Source organism: Heliangelus exortis, chromosome 1 (assembly GCF_036169615.1).
Source record: "Heliangelus exortis chromosome 1, bHelExo1.hap1, whole genome shotgun sequence".
NCBI lineage: Eukaryota > Metazoa > Chordata > Aves > Apodiformes > Trochilidae > Heliangelus > Heliangelus exortis.
Genome location: NC_092422.1, coordinates 154,152,553 through 154,173,129, shown reverse-complemented (window position 1 = coordinate 154,173,129; position 20,577 = coordinate 154,152,553). Strand labels below are relative to the sequence as shown.

Sequence of the window (20,577 nt, the reverse complement as noted above, 5' to 3'; positions counted from 1 at the left end):
CACAAATGCAGGAACAGGATGGTAATATATGGCACAAAGTGATACTGCCTGTTTCCTATTCAGTGTTACACTCCTCAGGTTCTACGCTGTTACACTCCCAAGAAAGCTGATCAATATTCAAGGATCACCTCCTCCAAGCCCAGGAGCAATGCATCCCAACAAAGCAGGAGAAGGCAAGAATTCCAGAAGGCCTGCACAGATAAACAAGGAGCTCCTGGACACACTTAAGACGTAAAAATAAAGTCTACAGAGAGTGGAAGAACGGAGAGAGGAGTACAGAGAAGTTGTCTAAGCAGTCAGGGATCAGGTTAGGAAAGATAAAGCCTAGACAGAATTAAATCTAGCCAGGGACATCAAGGTTAACAAGAAAAGCTTCTACAGGTATGTTAGTGATAAAAAGAAGACTAGGGATAATGTGGGCCCTCTCCAGAAGGAAACAGAAGACCTGGTCACACAGGATATAGACATGGCTTTGATGCTCAATGATTTTTTTGACTCAGCCTTCACTGGCAAGGGCTCCAGTCACACCACCCAGGTAGCAGAAGGCAAAGGCAGGAAAACTGGGAGAAGAAAGATCCCTGGGCTGTAGGAAAAGAGCAGGTTCAAGACCATCTAAAGAACCTGAAAGTGCACGAGTCCATTTGACCTGGTGAGATCCATTCATGGCTCCTAAAGGAACTGGTGGATAAAGTTGCAAAGCCGCATTCCATCATTTGAAAACTCATGTCAGTCTGGTAAAATTCCCACTGACTGGAAAAGAGGAAACATAACTCCCATTTTCAAAAAGGCAAAAAAGGGAGATTTGGGGAACTACTGTCTCATCTATGTGCCCAGCAAGATCATGGAGCAGATCCTCATGAAGGCTCTGCTAAGGCACATGGAAAACGTGGAGGTAGTTTGCAAACTGTAGACAAACAGCATGGCATCACCAAAGGTAAACAGTGCCTGACAAATCTGGTGGCTTTTTACTGTGTCATTTATCTGGATTTGTACAAAGTGTTTGACACATCATCCTTGTCTCTAAATTGGAAAACCATGGATTTGATGGATGGAACACTCAGTGGATAAGGAATTGGCTGGATGCTTGCACTCAAAGGTTAGTGGTCAATGGCTCAATGTCCAAATGGAGACCAGTGATGAGTGCAGATACTCATAGGTTGCTACAGGGACCAGAGTTGTTTAACACTGTTGTCAGAGACATGAACAGTGGGAACTGAATGCACCCTCACTAAGTGTGTTGATGACACCAAGCCATGTGGTGTGGATGATATACTGGAGGGAAGTGAGGCCATCCAGAGGGACCCTGACAGGCTTGAGAGGTAAGCCCATGCCAACTTCATGAAGTTTAATAATGCCAAGTACAAGGCCTTGCACACAGGTCAGGGGAATCCCAAGCACAATTACAGGCAAGGTGGAAAATGGATTGAGAATAGCCCTGAAAAAAAGGACTTGGGGTGCTGGTTGATGAGAAGCTCAACATGAGCCAGCAATGTGCACTTGCAGCCCAGAAAGCCAAACATATCCTGAGCTGCACCAAAAGAGGCATGTCCACCAGGTCAATGGAGGTGACCCTTCCCCTCTACTATACTCTCGTTAGGCTCCACCTAGAGTGCTGTGCCCAGTTCTGGAGTCTCCAGCACAGAAGGACAGGGAACCCTTGGAGCGAGTCCAGAGGAAGGTGACAAAGATGATAAGAGGGCTGAAGCATCTCTTCTACCTATGAAAACAGGCTGAGAAAGTTGGGGTTGTTCAGCCTGGGGATGAGAAGGCTCCAGGGAGACCTTACAGCAGCCTTCCAGTGCCTGAAGGCGGCCTTCAGGAAAGCTGGGGAGGGACCTTTTAGAAGGGCTTGCAGTGATAGGGTGCAGGGTAATGGCTTTAAACTGGAAGGAGGTAGATTTAGGTTAGGAAAGAAATTCTTCACTATGAGGGTGGTGAGACACTGGAACAGGTTGCCAAGGAAAGCTATGGATGGCCCCTCCCCTGGAAGTGGATCAAATGGGAGGTATCCCTCCCCATGCAGAGGGGTTGGAACTAGATGATCTTTAAGGTCCCAACCAAAACCATTCTGATTCTATGATTTTAGTTGTTATATTAACAGAACCTCTGCATTCATTATTTCTACACACTCACAGCTGCTTATTTTGTTTTAAGACAAATGAGTCAGAGAAGCATCTCTGGACTTCTGGATCCAGGTAGCTTTTCCTACAGTGCCTCCTGGAGTGAGTCCAGGACCTCAATGAAACTGCATTAAGAGACACCAAAACTTACAAAAACCACTGAAAATATTAGCACAAAAGGTCAAAGATAAATGGTACTAACAGAATTTAAAGTAAAAACTCAATGACAAAAAAAAAAAAAAAAAAAGAAAAAAACGATGGCATTTCATTATAATAAACATGGCATATTGAAGAACTTTTAGAACGTAGAAGGAAAATATCTTGTGCCTAATTCAGCTCAGATAATGCTCTTATCTATTAACATTTAACTAGAGTTATTTCTATAGGCCCATTAGGGTCAGTTAGAACTTATGTTATTTGCCACTTTCCTACAATACTATCTGAAGACATTTTACAAGGACATTGTTGCTTGTAATTATGTAGTTGTTAGGAAGGTGTCCTTTCAACTAGAATTTTTCTGGTCTTCTTTTCTATTTTGATCCAGGCAAAAAATGCTACAATTACATCTTTGCAACCAGAGTGACACATCATAAGGCTTAAAACACTCATTGTAATCCATGAAGGAAATTATACCAAGATAATATACCATATTTTGAAAATATGAAGAGTTATGTGTAAGAATAACAATTTTCCACAAGACCAAGGATCTCTCTCTTATATACTATCAATTGAAAACAAACTGTAGTGGTGCAATAAGCAACAGTTTCATCACAGCATTTCTGCAGTGAAAAGTGTATGATGGCTTTCACACCATTAGCCAAGTCTCAGGAAGACTTCTAAATCAATATGAACAGACTACATAGCATCACTGAATATTAGGCAAAGAATTTTGAAAGACCACCCTTTGTTCAGTTACATAAAAAACTGCTCAAAAGAAAAAAACTAATATAAGGTTTATATGAGGTTTCATTAATATAAGGGTGTACCTGCTTCAGAAAGAATATTCAAATACCATTCACATTAACTGTAAAAACCATTTAGGAATATTCACTCCTCTGGAAAGGTTGCAGAGTTTCTGACAACTACCTTAACCATCATATCAACACATACAGATGTACAAGAAGTCAGCTTGGAAAAATCTCCAAGAAAAGGCCAGGGGTCAAGCTTAAAATGTTGGTTTTCTGCTAATTCTGAATGACAGCTACATCAGACACTAACAAAAACACTGAGATTTTCTACTGTGTTTTCACAAGTATGCTGCATTTACACTCCAGACAGAAGTATGAAATGTAATTTGCACATTCACTGCATGTTTGTATTTCTGTAAAAGGAAAGCATTCAGTTACAGAACCAAAACATATTCAAGCCTTCCTCTTGCATTTTCTCATATACAAAGCTAGAGTTGTGGGGAATCATGCAAGGAGCTCAGGGATCCTTAGTAGTTTTATTAACAATATTTTCTTCTTTCATCTTTCTGACCCTTAGAGCTGAAAAATCACTGCAGAAGCAGCTCCCTGAATAAGGAGTTTAAATATGTAGTAATGTGAGAGCACTGTTTATTTTACTGCTATGAAATAGCCATATGCAAAAGCAGTCTCCTTACAACAAGTTCCTAAAGGAACCTTTTTCCCCTGTATTTAACCTCATGGACAAACTTCCACAAAGACCCAGTCTTCTGGATCAAGGATTCCTTTTTATGCTTTTACATTTATAGCACTTTCTTTAACTTTTTCAGAGACAGCACTTATTTCTTCCACGGTATAATCTGCCTTAGTTTTTAAAGACTTGTGCTCTCACCTCTCTTTCATTTTGCCGATTCATCTTGATCATAACCTTTTCATAATTTTACAGACATTTAAACAATTTTTTCATTGAACTATATGCAATTCACAGGTTATTAACAAGATTAAATAAACACCTGAATATTTTAAAAAAGAAAAATAATTTTAGCCTACTTATGGTTGCAATTACTCTCTTGCTAAGGTGAATGTAATGTAAAGATGTAGTAATGTTTTCCTTAAGCTGTATAAATCCTTGCTCTCCTTCAGGTCAAGTATTAGCCAGCAATGAAGAAGTTGGAAATAAAGTTCTAGGAGGGTAAATTAATAGAATTCTTGAGCTCTAGTTTTTCATTTATAGGAGATGTGTACAGCATATTGGTTATTACAGTCTAAAACCCTAACTTGCATGTAATCTGCAACTCTCTTATCCATAGAGTCAGCTGTAACTAATCTCTCTCCTTTCTCCTTCATTCAGCAATGCACTTAACACTGCAATAGAAACTATCTTCCAGGTATACGAGCATAACCTGCTCAGTCCCTAAACAGCAGGATTAACCAAGACTTATTACAAAGCTGCTGACACCTGTCAGTGCAACAGAAACAGTTCTCAGCAAGGTATTCACTCTAAAATGACTGTTTGGTTTAGGTCTCACAGCTCCAAAATTTCTGTGTAACAACCCCTTCTGGGTATAAAATGCAATTATATACACACATACACATGTATATATATACATCCTCCTCCTTTTTCCTGTTGGCTCTAAGAAACTTAGGCTACTGGTTTTGGAAGTTACGTCAAGAAGTGAATTAATGACTGCCCCTAAGCTTCCCAGGCTTACGTTTCTGGATCACTTTCTAGCCTATCTAGAATTTTAATAAATTAGAATTTTATTCTAATACAATTCTTCTATGGTAACATCCTACTAAACAGTATGTCAAGGAAGCAGCAATTAATTCAAACTTTTTAAGGTAGCATAGGAGATGGAAAATTTCAACAGATTTATAACACCTTGAATCAGGGTATGCTATACCAGTAATAGATCTCAGAATTTCATAATACTCTTTTAATACAGAAAGTAAAATTAATTTTTAAATATTGATGCTTTATTCTTACTATGTTAATTATTGTTGCAAATAAAACCAATACACCCAGAAAATCTCATAATTATAATATTATAGGATGTTTACTGTAGCAAGAAACAAGGGTACAAAAATGAGACAATAGTTTTAGGCACTACCTATTACTGAACTATTTGTAAAATGAAAAAAGCACCTAGATAATTTAAACTGAAGTTTAGAACATGACACATAGCTCACTGCATCAGTGAAGTATGAAGAAGGAGAATTTGTTTCCAGGGGAAACAAACACTTAGAGGCCAGCTTTATACCTTCTTTTCTGTGCTAGCTTTAAAAACATCAAAGTTTAACAAGGGCTGCTGGCTTGGATATTACATACAGAGAAATTATGTCTGCCTTCCTTACAAAACATGTTACATTTCCAGAGGAAAAGAGGGGGGGAATAAAAACCTTAATTTCTCCTCCTAACAGGCCAGTTAGTCTATGTAGCTTTTATGTAGACTGCACCATCAACTCATCCATTCTTTCTGTGGCAAAGCAGTTACACACTTGGATTTCTGAAACTGCATTAAGAACAGAATATTGTTGGGTTTTTTTTCAAGTTACATATCCAAGTGATTACAGTGCTCAAATAATTATATTGTAAGCCCTGCAAGCTTACAATTGCATTTTCCAACACAAGATTTATGAAACAAGAAATGCTGGACTACCTACTAGTCTTTTCTTTAAATAGTCCCTTTTGTCTATTTTCTATTAGTTCAAATTTTTATATCTATTATTTAAACAAACACATTTCCTCTAAATTTCACACATGTACAGCCATCCCTGAAGAAAGTGCAAGCTCATGCAAAACAAAACTAACCTACAGCTTCCCTCCAAACCAACTAAAAAAGAAATTATTTAAAAACAAGTTAAAAAAAAAATTACACCTGACATGATCCCAACTATATAAATAAGGCTGTTCTCTTTCCCTAACTTACTTGCTTCATGGACACTGAGCTGAAAGCTACTACAAATTAATCATCTGAACATTCAGCTTTCCTGCTTGATATTAGATTATTCTTAGCATTACTATTTTATACTAAAGCAACGTTTTGCAATTTTAAAGAAAGCCTTTAACAACATTAAAACACGACATTGAGGCATTTGATGATAAAACAGATTTAAATTTGAAGCATAAACCTAAATATCCTACAGCATTTCTAAAAACTTCACTGAGCTGCCATAATTTCTGTCAGCATATGTAGTACTGAATGACTAGTAAAATACCTGAATTGAAACTATTCCAGTCTAGCAGTTTGTATGATCTTGTGTTACCCATAATTCCGACAAAGGCTGAGTTCAAAACAGCAAATTAGTAGATCAGTTATAGGAGCAGAATAGTGAAAAAAAAACTACCAACAAGAACACAAGTGACAACACCACTCCACAGGAACTGGAAAGACACAGACAGCAGAGTTAATAAGAGGCTGAAATAGAAAGGGAAAAAAGGAGCATGCTATAGCAATCTAGCACTAGGTGTGATCAAAGTGTACAGTATAAAGCATTTATTTTCTTATTATGTTCTCAGTCTACCTTCAAATCTTTCCTCTTCTACATTTTTCCTGTCTATCATTTGCCAGTTTGTTTCCTTTAAATTTTACAGACTCATTTGACTCAAATGCTTATTACAATCATCACTACTTGAAAAATCATTTTCTTCACCTTCCTGCCCATAAACATGTGCCTTCATTCCCATGTTTTTTTCCATTATTTTATAATATACCAAAATCAAATTATCATGCATCTTACATTCACTTGCCAGGAGCAATCTACAAGTCCCCAAGGAATACTGCAAAGATTCACTTTGCTGTGTGAATATGCATCTCCGTCTCATTATATTTCCCATCCTGCTTTCAGGTGGTAAAAAATAAAGGACTGCATAAGTTAATAAATTAGTTTTTAAAATGTTTGATGTTTTATTTAAAACTTCTTGTTGTTTTTTTTTTTCTTAAATAAAATTATCACACAGAAGGTTTTGCACAGAAGTGACCTGTAGCAGAAACCTGCTGAAAATGCAAAATGCAAAGCCTAGTACAACTGTGTGGCAAAGAAAGGGAAGATTCACATAAAGATTATACTTTGATATTTCTCTTAATCTTCTCTTTGGTGTGTAGAAAATCCTTAAAACAGGAAAAAAAGAAAATCAGTGTGCACTCATATGCTTTAAAAAAAAATCCCTTAAAGTAGGGGGGGTTAATTCAATTTAAAATGTGCGACTTATTTCATGTTGCCAGTTTTTTGATTCTTTAAATCAGTAACAATTTACTTGCTTACAGAATTACTTGCCTTGGGTCACATGAAGAAGAAAGAAATTGAAAATAATTTTTTTTTCAATTGCTTTGAAAGATGCATGGGCACAAACTTTATTTTATTACTCCTGACTAGTGCATGCAAAACCACTACAGGTGCTATTTTTTTACTCTCCTCTGTCTGCATTTTTAAGTGCGCTGTTAACTCCAAATTTTTAAAGAGTATTCCTCAGCTTGTCTCAGTGAATGTAACAACAAAGTCTGCAGAGTCACTTAAATCTGATGTCAGAACTAGGACATGCAAAATACACATGTTCCAGTACTGGGTTTCTCAGGTAAATATTAAATAAAAACTTTAAAGTACTGTTTAGCTTATGTTTTTAAGAATAGAAGCAACACTGTAAAGGTTTTAGCAAAGGAGGTTAAAAACATGTATTCAATTAAATTGTAGTCTAATGTCATTATGGATTTCAAGGAGCTGAAAACTGGAAAGCATTCATAGTTAAGATGAAGGATTTAACTTATTTTAGTTTGAATGGAAAACTTACATCAAGTTTTAATATTAAAAAACTGTAAAAAGATAATTAAACTCTTAATTCAAAAACTATTTTAGAGCAAAGTGACTGGATTCAAAGCAATTTTCATTAACTTGCTGAAAAGTTGCTCACTATAAGTATACCTTCTGAGTGACTATTAGTTTTCAAGTTTAAATGATTGTTTGAAAAAATATTGGTTTTAATATGCAATAGATTTGTAGCTATTCAAATACTGATACATTAGAAGGTGACAAAGATTAGAGGTACATGATCATTACGACTGGACTTAGGCAAGGAAGCTGTTCTGATGTTAACAAACATACCAGGATTGTGAATGCGATCCAGGAGCTTCACAGACCGGGCACTGACAACACCACCAACGTGGACAAGAAAGCCTGGTGGAAAGGTCGTCAAGGTAAAAAATGGAAATTCCTGTTTTGATTAAAAACAAACATCAAATGACTGCTTACCAACAATTTCTGAATGCCAATAAACATGCACAGAATTGACAATTTTCCTGAAATACAAGCAAAGCGGTTACATTAGGCCAAACATGTCCTTCAGGCTTACTAAGCACTATGTCATCATCCATGGTCATATACCCATATTATAACAAAAGCAGAGATATTACATAAAGTGAGACTACTTTTCCCCCATAGAGTTGTATCTCAGCACAGTATTAATAAATAATCAAAACTTTACACATTTCAGTTAACAAAGTCTCTACTGGTCCACTTTTAGGATGGCAGCTGAACAACATAATTCTACCTTTATTAATTGATAAAAAATAAAGGACCGTTTTTCTCAAATTTTTAAGTCTTAGTGTTAACAACTGCAGTTTGATCCTGAAGTACAGGGTAAAACAAACCGTAATCTTTCAAGAATCATGAATGTCTTACTACACCAAAATATACATAAATAAAATATGGCTCTGCTAGTACCATAAGCTCTAAACATAACAAGTAATTATGAATCTTCTGCAATAAAGCATAAGTCTTTAAAATACAACTGTAAGCTCTTACATTGACTTCCAATTGATTTGCATATATTAGTTTTCACCAAGTCATCATTACAATGAAGAATTAGTATGTTTCAGCCACTACTCAAAAATCTAGTTCATACAAGAGGCAAAGTAATTATAACACTAATTTTTCATGACACATATAATGAAATAAGACATTCATGTTCAAAGGTGGTGAGCCCAAAACTGGAAGATCATCTCTTCTAAAGACATTCAATAGAGTTTCTAATACGCACATGATAGGACACTCATGGGGGAAAGGCAACAGATGTTTGATCATCAATTATAAATGTACAGAGGTAAAAAAACATAAAGAAAAGAGAAATCATGCAATCATAGTTGTCATGATGATTGGTTAAAGGAAAAAATAAACACTGTAATTTTATATGAGAGAAAGTATGGATTCCTTTCTCACATACTTGAAACACTTGCAACAGTACAGTTCCACTCAGCTTCTACCTGAACAGTGTTCATGCTGCAGATTAAGTAAGGATCACAGTTCTTCCAGCAATACATGGCATGAGAAGTCCTCTTAAACTAGAGCCCAACGTAGATTAAAAAATTAACATTCTAAATTCTCATCCCCTTTTATATTGGAACTTACAACTTTTTACAGGTCCTAAAAACTTGAAGTTTTCTGTACTGTCCTTTGGCTTAAACTTTGAAATCAGCAATCAACAACGGAAAAAAACCGAAACAAACCATTAACAGCCAAAACCCCACCAAAGCTGCAGTTATGCCTTATGACATATCAAAAAGCAGAAAGGTTTAAGCATGAGACTGCAAACCTGCTTGACTATTCTGTCTGCAGGAGCACTGATGGATCTTTAGTGACAACTACAGAAAAGATTCCTCCAGAAGGTTCTAGGAGATGACAAAGTGCTTTGCAGGTTTTCAGAACAGTCTGAAAGCTATGACTACAAAACAGTCTGAACTTCTTTTCTGTATGTCTTTCATGCCAAAAAAAGGGAAATAGGTAGTATATCTACACGGTGTTAGAACCTTCTTGCACTGTGGCCCTGGTAGTGTCAACTGTTCAGCGGTTCACGAGTGTACTGATAATATTTGGCCTTTCATAATTCTGTGACACTCATTCTGCATGACTTTTATTTAAATATACAACATACATGTTTACCCTGTCATTTGTATATAATTATCCCACATTAATGACATTAAAAATAATTAACTTTCCCCAAACTATAGAAATCAATAAGTCTACTCCATAGGAAATTCCATTAATGGAATTAATGCTATTTTTTATATTCTATACATACATATGTATACATTGTCCTGAAGTAGTAAGTGAACAAAGTGAACAATACTTCATGCTTTAAAGCATAAGCAAATCCAATGCTTTTTAATCTAAATTAAGATTCAGAAATTATCTGCAATTTTTCTTCATTTTCATAAGGCTGTGTAATCGAAGTATTAACATGTTCAGATTTGTTTGATTCCTTACACTCCAAACCAGGAATAAAGCTTTAAATTAATAATATTGCTTTATCTCAATCAATATACCAATAGTTGCAAGTCTATGTTATTTGTTAAAATTAAACCAATTTTCTATCAGTTAATTTTAGGCACAGTCAAGTCAGAGTAACTAACTCACTGAAGCATTCTGACATGCTCTTATTCCATTAACTGTGTCCCATTTATTTTGAATCAGATGGAAATCCATCACTTTGTATGATAACTTTCCCCCCCTCTCTTTTTGTATGGTTATTTAGAGATTTGGGGTTTTTTTAGTAAATTATTCAAAAACAAGCTCCAGCTTCAAATACATGTGGTAATGTGTAATAATGTGTAATGTGTAATACCTCAAAATTATAAAGCTATAGTTATTGCATGGAAAACTGAGATTCAGTAGGAACCAGACACAGTGTTTCTGTGTTACAACTGCCTCTGTTCGTCCATTGCAAATTGCAGTATCTTTACATCAAGGTAATGCAAGTGGAGAATTCCTGTGTGTGAGAAGACACAATGATCTCAGTCTGCAAGCTACAACTGAAGATGTTCAATCACTTTACCACTACCAGTTCACAACACCATTTCACAGTCATTGACTGCATACACCCTGAAAGAACTGCTGCTGGTTTAATACTTGCAACTACACAGAGATTCTGGAATTGGCGTTTGGGCCAAGTTTAATAAGGTTATATAAAATTGTCATCAATATTTGTTTAATACAAGCTTTTAAAATGCTCGTGTGTACACATACATGTATTGCTAGTATTCTTTTTCAACTACATTTCATACAAAGACACACAAAATAATGAAAAAGCACATGGAGCAAGGCTACACACACGTATCATTTGGTGTTAGTGCCAGTTGAAACAGTTCTTAGATTCCCTTCCAGCCATTCTGTCATTCCCATTGTTGTATCACTCCCTCAGATAATGATCATAATGCTCAGGTATGTTCACAGAGCTTTTAGGGCTGAACCAGAGCATGGAACTGGTCCACATTGAAATACTGCTTGTTTCCTGGTTGAATTATTTTTATTCCAAGGACATATACATTCCAAGGACAAGGTGGCCAAACAATCTTAAATTTTTTTTTTCAACTGAACTGAGGGGATGGGCTAGATAATAACAAGAAGTCACTGGAAGGAAAAGTTGTTCAAATCAGCAATTCAGCCAAAAGATCACACAGAGAACTGCACTCTAACACAACAGTTATCTAGCAGTGCCCTTCAGAAATAAAGATCAACAGATCTCCATTTCGAAAAGGCAGCAGTAAAGATCTCAAGCACTTGCAAAAGGCAAACGTGGAGAAATAAAACAGCATTTGTCCAAGTTGAGGTCAACAGAGATACAAAATTCCATCAAGAGCAGCAGTTGGACTTTTCTATAAAAACACAGGCTGTTTTTTTATCAGTAAAGTAAGTTCAAGCTTTCCCACCAATGCATAGACAGCATATACATATACAGACAAAAATAACAGACAAAGCTGTTCTGTAGTTACACTTCCTATCAACAGGCATCCTGTGAATTGCTAAAGATACATTAATGTACAACATAACAGGTATGTGAGTTTTCCACAGCTGGTATATTTTCCCAGAAGAAATAAAGTAGTATTGCCCTTACAACAAAATCTGTTCTCTTTTGCAATTAGGGTTATTTAAGTAACACATTAAAAACCCATTTGATGAAAAAAAGCTGCGGAGACATCCCACAAATAAATGGATTTCTAATATGCCACATTACCACATACCCAAATAAACTGAATTAAGACTCAAAACAGCTTACTATCTATCTAATACATTAGGAAATACATCCTATGTCTTGAATTTATTTTTGTTTTCCCAAATAAGTACTATCCTAACTAATTCTAACAAGTAACTAGAGTGTATTATGTGTGCAATATTAAAACAGACAAGATAAGTCTTATTCATTCTAATTAAGTAAATCAACCTTAAAGTAACCCTAACAGGTAACCATAGCAAAAACATATCCAATATTAAATTTTCTGAAAGAATGAACATATTGTTTGTATCAATTTACAGTCCATATGCTTTGCTACATCATCATCATCAATAACAGACTCAATACATTTCCATCCCATTTTACAAGTTTTTTTTCCCACTAGACTATATACAGGCCTTACCAAAACAATGTGCAAGTAACTCAAGCTCTGAAAATATATTAAGTGGTCTTACTTCACATTTTTAATTGGTTTTAAAATGCTTCCTAAGGAAATATCACTTTTGTACAACAAAGCTATTAAGTGTCTATAATGCTAGCAAAAGCAAAGGCAAACAAATAAAAGGCTCATTTTAAAGCATTTTTTTCAAACTAAAACATCTACAGCAAAAAGCAATGGATTTGAGTTTAAAGAAATTAAAACTTTAACTGCAATGTATCAACATGCAAAATACTAAGCAAAAGAATGTCAATCTGATAAATAAATGCTCTTGAAATCAGAAATATTTAAAAAATCCTACATAAACAAGATTTTTAAAAAATCCTGCAAAATCTCATAAAAAAATAAAATAAAAATATGTCAAACCATTGTTTAGAAACCCTAAAGACAAAAGAAAAAAAAAAAGCTACAAAGAGTCACACAACGTTTTAGAACATACCCGCCTTCTACAGAACCTATGAGGCGATCCTCCCTTAGCAATGGATAACACAAAAAATGAGAAGAGAATCATCCACTTACTCAAAATAGTAGTTACTCACTTACATTTCACAGATATAGTGGATTTTAACAAATGTATATGGCTCTGTGTAAGCAGTTCACGTGGTCAGAAATTGTAACGACACTAGAATTTATTTCTGAATAGGAAAACATTCACATTTCTGCCTTCAAGACACCACACTAACAATATTTTGACAAAAGCAGCTGTGTTTAATCTTAATAAATAAATAAAGTTGCAAGGACTCCTTAGAAAATTTAAATATGAATTATAACCAAATTTTTACTCAGCATAGTAACAATGGCATTTCAATCCTATAGAGGTTCTTCAAGAAGATGTGTATCTATAAAGCCTTCTCATTGCTTGGGAAGTGGTTTAAGTTACCATTTTTAATGGCTGCATGCACACCATTCCATGTAGCAGAACAAAAGCTAAGTTATGCACCAACTCTATTTTTCAAAACTGAAAGTTTTTGCAGTTATAAATGGAATTTTCACCTTGTTTCAAGCTACTCCACTATTCTGAATTTGGTGTCTGTAAAAACTTAACTAAATAAATGATGGTAAAACATTAAGTTTATAGATGCATCACTAACATAGAGACCAAAAAGCAGTAATTTTTGGTATAACTGTTTCTTCTAAAACCAAATGTCAACATTTGAGTGCTGTGCACATTACAGTTATTTGCTTCAGTTTTCTCAATTCTTTAGTAATATGTTCAAATTTAAATACATTTTTGTATAGAAGAGCTATTAAATATTCAACATTTTCAATAAGTTTTCAGACCAAAGAATAATGCATAATTTTAAACAAGAAGTAACAGGAAACATTCAACTTACTGAAGCTAAATTTTCACTTTAGGTCACAAACACAATTATAAAAAGCCTTACCCTTTGCTCCAGAGCAGATTGAGTCTGTTGTCTTAAAAGAGTTTTAAATGGCCCCCCTTCTTTTCCAGCACTCCCACTGCCCATTCCTGAAGAGTGTCAGTACAAATGACATTCAAAGAAACATATATTATAATTTGCAATCAAACTTTGATTTAAAAATATGTATGTTACTGAAAAGTCATATTTTTCCCATAACTTCAATTTTCAGGAAAAAAAAATGTTGGGGATCAGATTTTAATTTGGGTTGCGGAAGGTGTTTTGGGGTTCGGTTTTCACATGACTACCAGGGAATTTTTAACATTTCCACAAAAAAAAACAACTGATGAAAGATCTTTTTTTCTGTCAACCTGAATTTAAAATAGCTTCAGAATCCAAAGATTTAAAGATCTGGGCTTGCAGATCTTTCTCATGACACAGCTGGTTTTTTTACTTTTTTCTTGTTATTATTGGGAATTTCACCTATGATTTCAATATAGATCTACCTTCCCCACCTTTCACAGAAAGTTACTACATAATCAGATTTTCTGCCCTTCTCAAAAAGGGCTGCAGTGTCACTATTAATTCCACACTGATGAATGATGCCTCTGTGCCAGGTTACTCTCTAGTCAAGTATCTCTCTCCATCCTCATTTCCAGTTTAAAAATAAAAATAAGAATACAAGTCTAGCTTTTTGAGTGTTTCAGAGTAACTAAATCACCTTCCTAACCACTGAGAAGAGATTGTACACATAATTACAGAAGTAGTTCTATAATAGATGTAGTTCTATAATGCATGAGTGTATATTCTTTTGTATATTTTACTTCTGTCCCTACCTCCCAATACAGTAGCTTTTCTGAAGAGACATAAAATTCTACCAGATAAACAAATATCTTTGATGTTGAATTACCTGTTATCAAGGACCTGTACTCTTAACTGAGTGTGTTGAGATGCAGGTTACATGTATAACAACAAGTTATTTGCCCTATTTTTAGACATCACAAAAGTAAAAAATAAACTAAGATTGTATTTTTCCTAAAGTAAACACAATGCTGGTGATTCAGATTTTCTTGGTAACATTTCATGCCTAAAAATATACTACCACTAGTATTTTTTGTATCTAACCCCATCAGTGCTACCTGACAAAGCAGAAGAAAACAACTAAGCGTATAGGAAAGCACAGGATAGAAAACAAAAAAAAAGTGTCAGGAGCAGGATGAAATACAAACACCACAGTGTGAACAGTTTTGAATGAAGCCAAGATCTCCTTTTGCAGATTTTATAACTCATTTAAAATAACAGTTCCTTGCTAGTTTCCCTTTTTTCTGACTAAGCATCTAATAAACATAAATGAGATTGTACATATACATCAAAGTGCAGTTATTTGTTTTAACCAAAGACTAGGATACATGGAAGTAATACTAGACTTTTAAATGTATGCTAATTTCTAACATTTTCAAAAATTACGAGGCTACCATTACCATCTAATTGCAACACACTATAATTTTTAACAAGTATTTTTAGCTGTTCTTGGATAAGGAAACAAAAATATTAGTATCTGTATAGTCCCATTAAATAAAATTAAATTGCTTTTACTCTTTGGCATTGATCGTTGTCAGGGACTATACAAAATTAAATACAGACAAACATAGCATAAATACTGGACATGGAACAAACTCAAAAAATACAAACTATTTAAAACAATTTCTACAGAAAAAAAGCAGTAATATCAACTATTCAATTTAAATCCATGAAAATAATGCATGTCAGTGAAATGGAAAAAGAGGCAGTACAAATAAAACATTTGTATGGGCTTTGTTTAAAAGATTAAAGAGCAGAGTTGCTATTCATCTGATAGCCATTAGTCCAATAAATTATAAATATTGAGCAAGTGCTTGTTCCACGCAACGTATAGGAACAAGAAAGTGAAGGGAATGAGAGGGATTTTAAAAAGCGAGTCATTTTAGTCCAATTAGCAAAGCAAAATTTGTGAGGAAAAAGAAGTAAGTTCTGTGGCATTAACTACATGTTTTCAACCCTGTAAGGAGTGCTGAAGCTGTTTCGAGCTTCTGGGGCAGAGCTGAGAGATGGTATGAACAGTCATGTAGCCAGCAGTTTTCAGAGGCTCATTGAACAAAAGCATAGGGTTATAGAAGGCTGTGTGTTAAAATGCCCCCGTATCAAATAACAACAACATTTTCTTCAAAGTTTGTTTAAAAGGCCATAACATATTGATCCTACCAGAAGCAGCCAGAAGCAGCTCTTCAGTGAAAGAAACACTTTTCCTCAGAACAACTGGGCTGACATGGCTAGAGTGTAGAGGGTTAAGGCTAGACCCCGAGAGGAGGAGACAGGACTTAAGATGTGGGGAATCACAAGAGAGTGTAGGGGAGCTGGGAAACAGGAAAGTCCTAGGTCTCTGTGGGGAAGGTGCTGTGGAGGAAAGTAATAGAGACAGAGAGATGTAGATTCAGAAGATGACTAAAGAAACAAACGGAAGAAATCAAAATGAAGCATTTTTTTTTTTTTCTCAAAATGAACCAGAACTTACTGCTAAATTATTTCTCAACAAAGAAAGGCATGGAATGACAATACAGCTCCACAATGCGAATGAGAAGCACGTTCTCAAAAGTCATGACCTGAGTAACTTTATTTTGACAGTAATTTTTTAAAAAGCCATGGTAATCTAATATTTCTTTTAAGTTTTATACAAAATTGATAACCAATATGGCTAAATAATAGTCTTCTCACCCCCTTAACATGATTACTTTCATTATTTAAATAGGGAAAGTTATTTTCTAGAGAAATCATGGATTTGTTGTATAATTTTGAGATATAAATCTTGTAGAATTCTACGTTGCCACAAAGAAAAGGAGTTCCCACCTTCTCAATTTCCTCCAAACATATGTCACATCAAAATGTATTACCTGATTAAAATACCTCATGCTTTTTGTCAGCCTGATACACTGTTACTTTGCAGTGGAACAAAGTCACTGTGCATAGCAGATGTATAACTTCAAACTACAACAAGCATTCTCAGCACACAGTTATTTCCCCTCATGTTTAGGCCAGATATAGACCAGAATGGTTAACACAATTGCAATTGTATTTTATAAAAGACATTAAAGTCTTCTACTTAAAGAATATCAAAGTAATATTCTCCTGATCCGGAATTACTGAAAACTAAAAGAAGCTCAAAGTTTCAATCTCCTCTATTTAGTTATCCATACTGTGAAACTGTGGTATCTGCACTCTTTTTTCCAGTTTAGTCTCCACCTCAAGCAGGTGAACACAGTGGCTACCTGACTGAGAAATAATGGGCTGCAGAAACATGAGAAAATGTATCATTTTCTACACGGGCCAATCTGAATAATGGGTATCAAATCTGACAGTGTTCAATGAATGTGTCACATGAGATATTTGTATTTTTTATATATACATTTTTTTAAAAAACCGTTAACACCCCCAATTTTCACCCTGAAATATTCTAACTCAATAAACTGTCACAGGAAATTCATAGAGGCCTATCTATATACAGTGAATTTTTAAAAGAAACTTACTTAATTTGTTATGGAAATATCTTCTGCACAACATCACAGTTTGGGTGAAAGGTAAAACAAACAACTCAAGCACTACTGCCCTTTTAAGCTATTAAGGCTCAAAATCTACTCTGTAACACCAAGATGCAGAATTTTAAAATGCAACCAGCATATCCTCTTAGGACAAGTTTCTGTGGCAAAGTTAACAGCTGCTAAAAAGACAGTGCTAGTAAGCAAAAGTATGCCCAATGTTAGCTTTAATACTAAAAAGATAACTAAGAAATATATTTATAGACTTCAAAAATTCCTAAAAAATAGCAGGTACAAATTACACTCTTTCAGTTCTGAAAGAATTGAAGATGAGAGGGTTATACATAACATTGACAGGACTGATATAATGTTGCTGCTTTAAAAGGACAAATTCAGTGAGTTGCTATCTTTAGAATTTGGGACCATTTACATTTCTAAAGATGACCATCTATGTTACTTTTCAACCCTTCACATGGCAAGATCCTTACCATGAAAAACCATCAAAAGAAACAGGCTTTCAAATATTCAATAAACAAAATACATGAATTTGTGGTTGTGTGTAATAAGCACACCATTATATTCATAGGTCCTTTAAATAACTGACCATCCACAGAACAGTCATCATTTACAGAAAAGGACACACACACAAAAAGTGTGGGTTTGTTTGTTTCTTACTTAAAAACGGGGACAGCAAAGGTAGTAAGAAAGACAGCTTCCTAATTGGGAACAATTTTTAACAGATGTCTAAGGAATAAACTGGGTAAAATATTTACTATTAACTGCATTTGAATGCAACAGTGATTTTATCTGCTTGGAAAAATTCTTGAAAGGGGTTCTATCGAGTCAAGCTGAATCAACTACTTTAATATTATTTAAAATTGTCTAGACGGAGGCAAGAATGTTGTGAGTTTCAAATACCACAGTTTCAAACACTGTTTAAAAAGCAACTGAACTTTTCATAAACAATTCTGCAAAATAGTTTGTCCTAAAGTAGCAAAACTTGGGGCATTGGTCACACAATGGACAATAAACAGACAATAATTTTTTTGTATTGTGCTGACATTATTACCGACATGATTCTAACCAGAAGCTGAAAAATACAGAGGGAAGAAACAACAAATTCAAGAAATTGACGGACCAAAGGAGAAAGAAAAATCTACTTTGCAGATGGCTGGAGTATAATTTAAGCAACTTTCAAGATGCATAGTGTGTAGGTAAAGCCATTTCTATACACCAAGAAAAATAAAAAGACATCAGCTGCTACGTTTCTAGTATTGCATTTGCAAAAAGGAGTTTAAAAAAAAAAAAATCACAGAGAAATGTATACAACACACTTTAAGCACAACACATTAGGCTTCAAGACTACACTTTTTTCATAACAGTGTCCTTAACATAATGTGGTGAGAAATGTACTCCCATGATATGTAATATGAAATGGAGGAAATAGGAAAAAGGCAATTACTCAGGACTCCCTTACTGCCCTGGCACTATTTATTTTGACTTGAATACAGTGGTGTTATAAATGTAATTTTGATGTTATCCAAAATAGTGGAAATACAGGCAGGATTTAAATTTTCACCCTACAGAAATCCTTTCAAGCTTGAGGTGTGCTATTTGAAGTCTTCAATTTCCACATCATTTTGATAACTTAAAATGTCAAAAAGCAAAAAGGGGTTGAATGAAAATATAAAAAGAGAAACACAACATAAACAAAAAGTGGGTGGAAGCGCCTTACCAGTTTTGGGTGTCAAACTCAAATCTGTGTCAGAAGAAGAGGACTGTCGACTGTAGGACTTGGAAGGTGAAAAGGAATAGGTTTGGTTTTTCAGAGGGGTGGAGGGTCCTGATGAATGAGTATTGGGATTGGGATCTTCATTGAAGGGAATCCTGCCAGAAGAAGGTGGAAACATATTCAGTAATCCTGTGCCAAAGGACCTGGCTGACAGCAGCATGATCCAAACACCAGGATGGGACTGGGGCAGGGCCAGCAGCTATTCCTTAGGTGTGAGACTGGGGATGAGGCCAGAGGCAAAGAAATGCTGATTTACCCATTCAGCGTTCTACAGATTGATGCTGATAATCTACAATGAAACAATTAAGCCAAATGAAAGGCATGAGATGTGACAAAAAAATTATATTTATGCAAAAGAAAAAGTTGAAAACAGTTTATGGATTAAGAATCTGGTCAAATACACAATGCTTTGAGTTAGTTTAATAAAGAAAAAATGATTTCAAATTATATTTGTGTTTATACATATTCATACACTTATGTATATACACACATATACATTTTAAGGGGGAAAAAAAAAATGTTTCCTTATCCTATAGCATCAGCAGCATGCCACAGCTAAAAACAGAGCAAAGAGGAGAATCTTTACAGGAACTATATTAACAAACAACTCATTTATGAACAGATTGACTTACCTGCACTCTAAAACCATCTCTTCCACAAATGGCACATACCCTTCCTATGACCATTTAAAAACCTAAATACCATATCTGAATTAGGCTTGAAAGCAATTGTGACCTCCAATCAAAATGTGATTTCCTCCAATGACTGTAAAATAGTGAATGTTCCCCAAATAAATCAACTTATTTTTACTTAATTTCTTAGGAAGTAAGCATGTTAAAAAGAAACGAAGCGTGGCTTTGTGGAAGAGACTCTGAAGCATTTTCAAGAAACTACTGCCTTTGTTTCATCAGCTGCACACAGAGTAGTTCTTCACTGACAACAGAAGGTGTCTCCACGGGAAAATGAGGGAGAAAAGATGGGTGGTACCTGCCTACACTGCCTGCCTGCCTGCCCTTTGTGACCACTGTGCCTGTGGTCTGCCTCTCCCCAGCTCTTCAATCTGAGCAGTCTCGTACCAGTGTAGATGAGAGTGGGAACAGACACAGAGAAGTTCTGAGTAAGTCGTGAGCCAGTAGCAGTGTGAATTGGGCTGTTGTGAGTCGAGCGGCATCCATGGCTTGGCGGATGAACCAGCGGAGACCTGAGAGAATTTGCAGCCAAGGTGGAAGAAAAGAAAACAATACATACAAACAGGTTGCAAAGTTATGTTTTAAATGATTTCAGGGAAGTTTAGCTAGAGGAGATCTCTTACTTTAAGCAGACTCTAAGAATTTAAATTCCTAGCATGCATGAGTCCAGATGAAACAAAAAGAAAGACAGGAACAGCTTA

The 20,577-nt window shown here is 35.2% G+C and overlaps 1 protein-coding gene across 28 annotated transcripts in view; it reads right to left on the bottom strand.

The window, feature by feature from the left end:
* Positions 1–20,577, bottom strand: part of C2CD5 (C2 calcium dependent domain containing 5) — a 64,048-nt gene that overhangs the window by 31,836 nt on the left and 11,635 nt on the right. For 9 of the 28 annotated variants that reach the window (XM_071733119.1, XM_071733117.1, XM_071733108.1 and 6 more), the window contains 3 exons: positions 19,131–19,282; positions 13,851–13,936; positions 8,126–8,234 (listed from right to left, as the gene is read on the bottom strand). In XM_071733119.1, the coding sequence (XP_071589220.1) occupies positions 8,126–8,234; positions 13,851–13,936; positions 19,131–19,282 (347 nt within the window). Of the gene's footprint in view, positions 1–6,244; positions 6,311–8,125; positions 8,235–13,850; positions 13,937–16,067; positions 16,260–19,130; positions 19,283–20,263; positions 20,389–20,577 lie in introns of all 28 variants that reach the window. The other 19 variants (XM_071733100.1, XM_071733098.1, XM_071733094.1 and 16 more) reach the window with 7 other exon arrangements.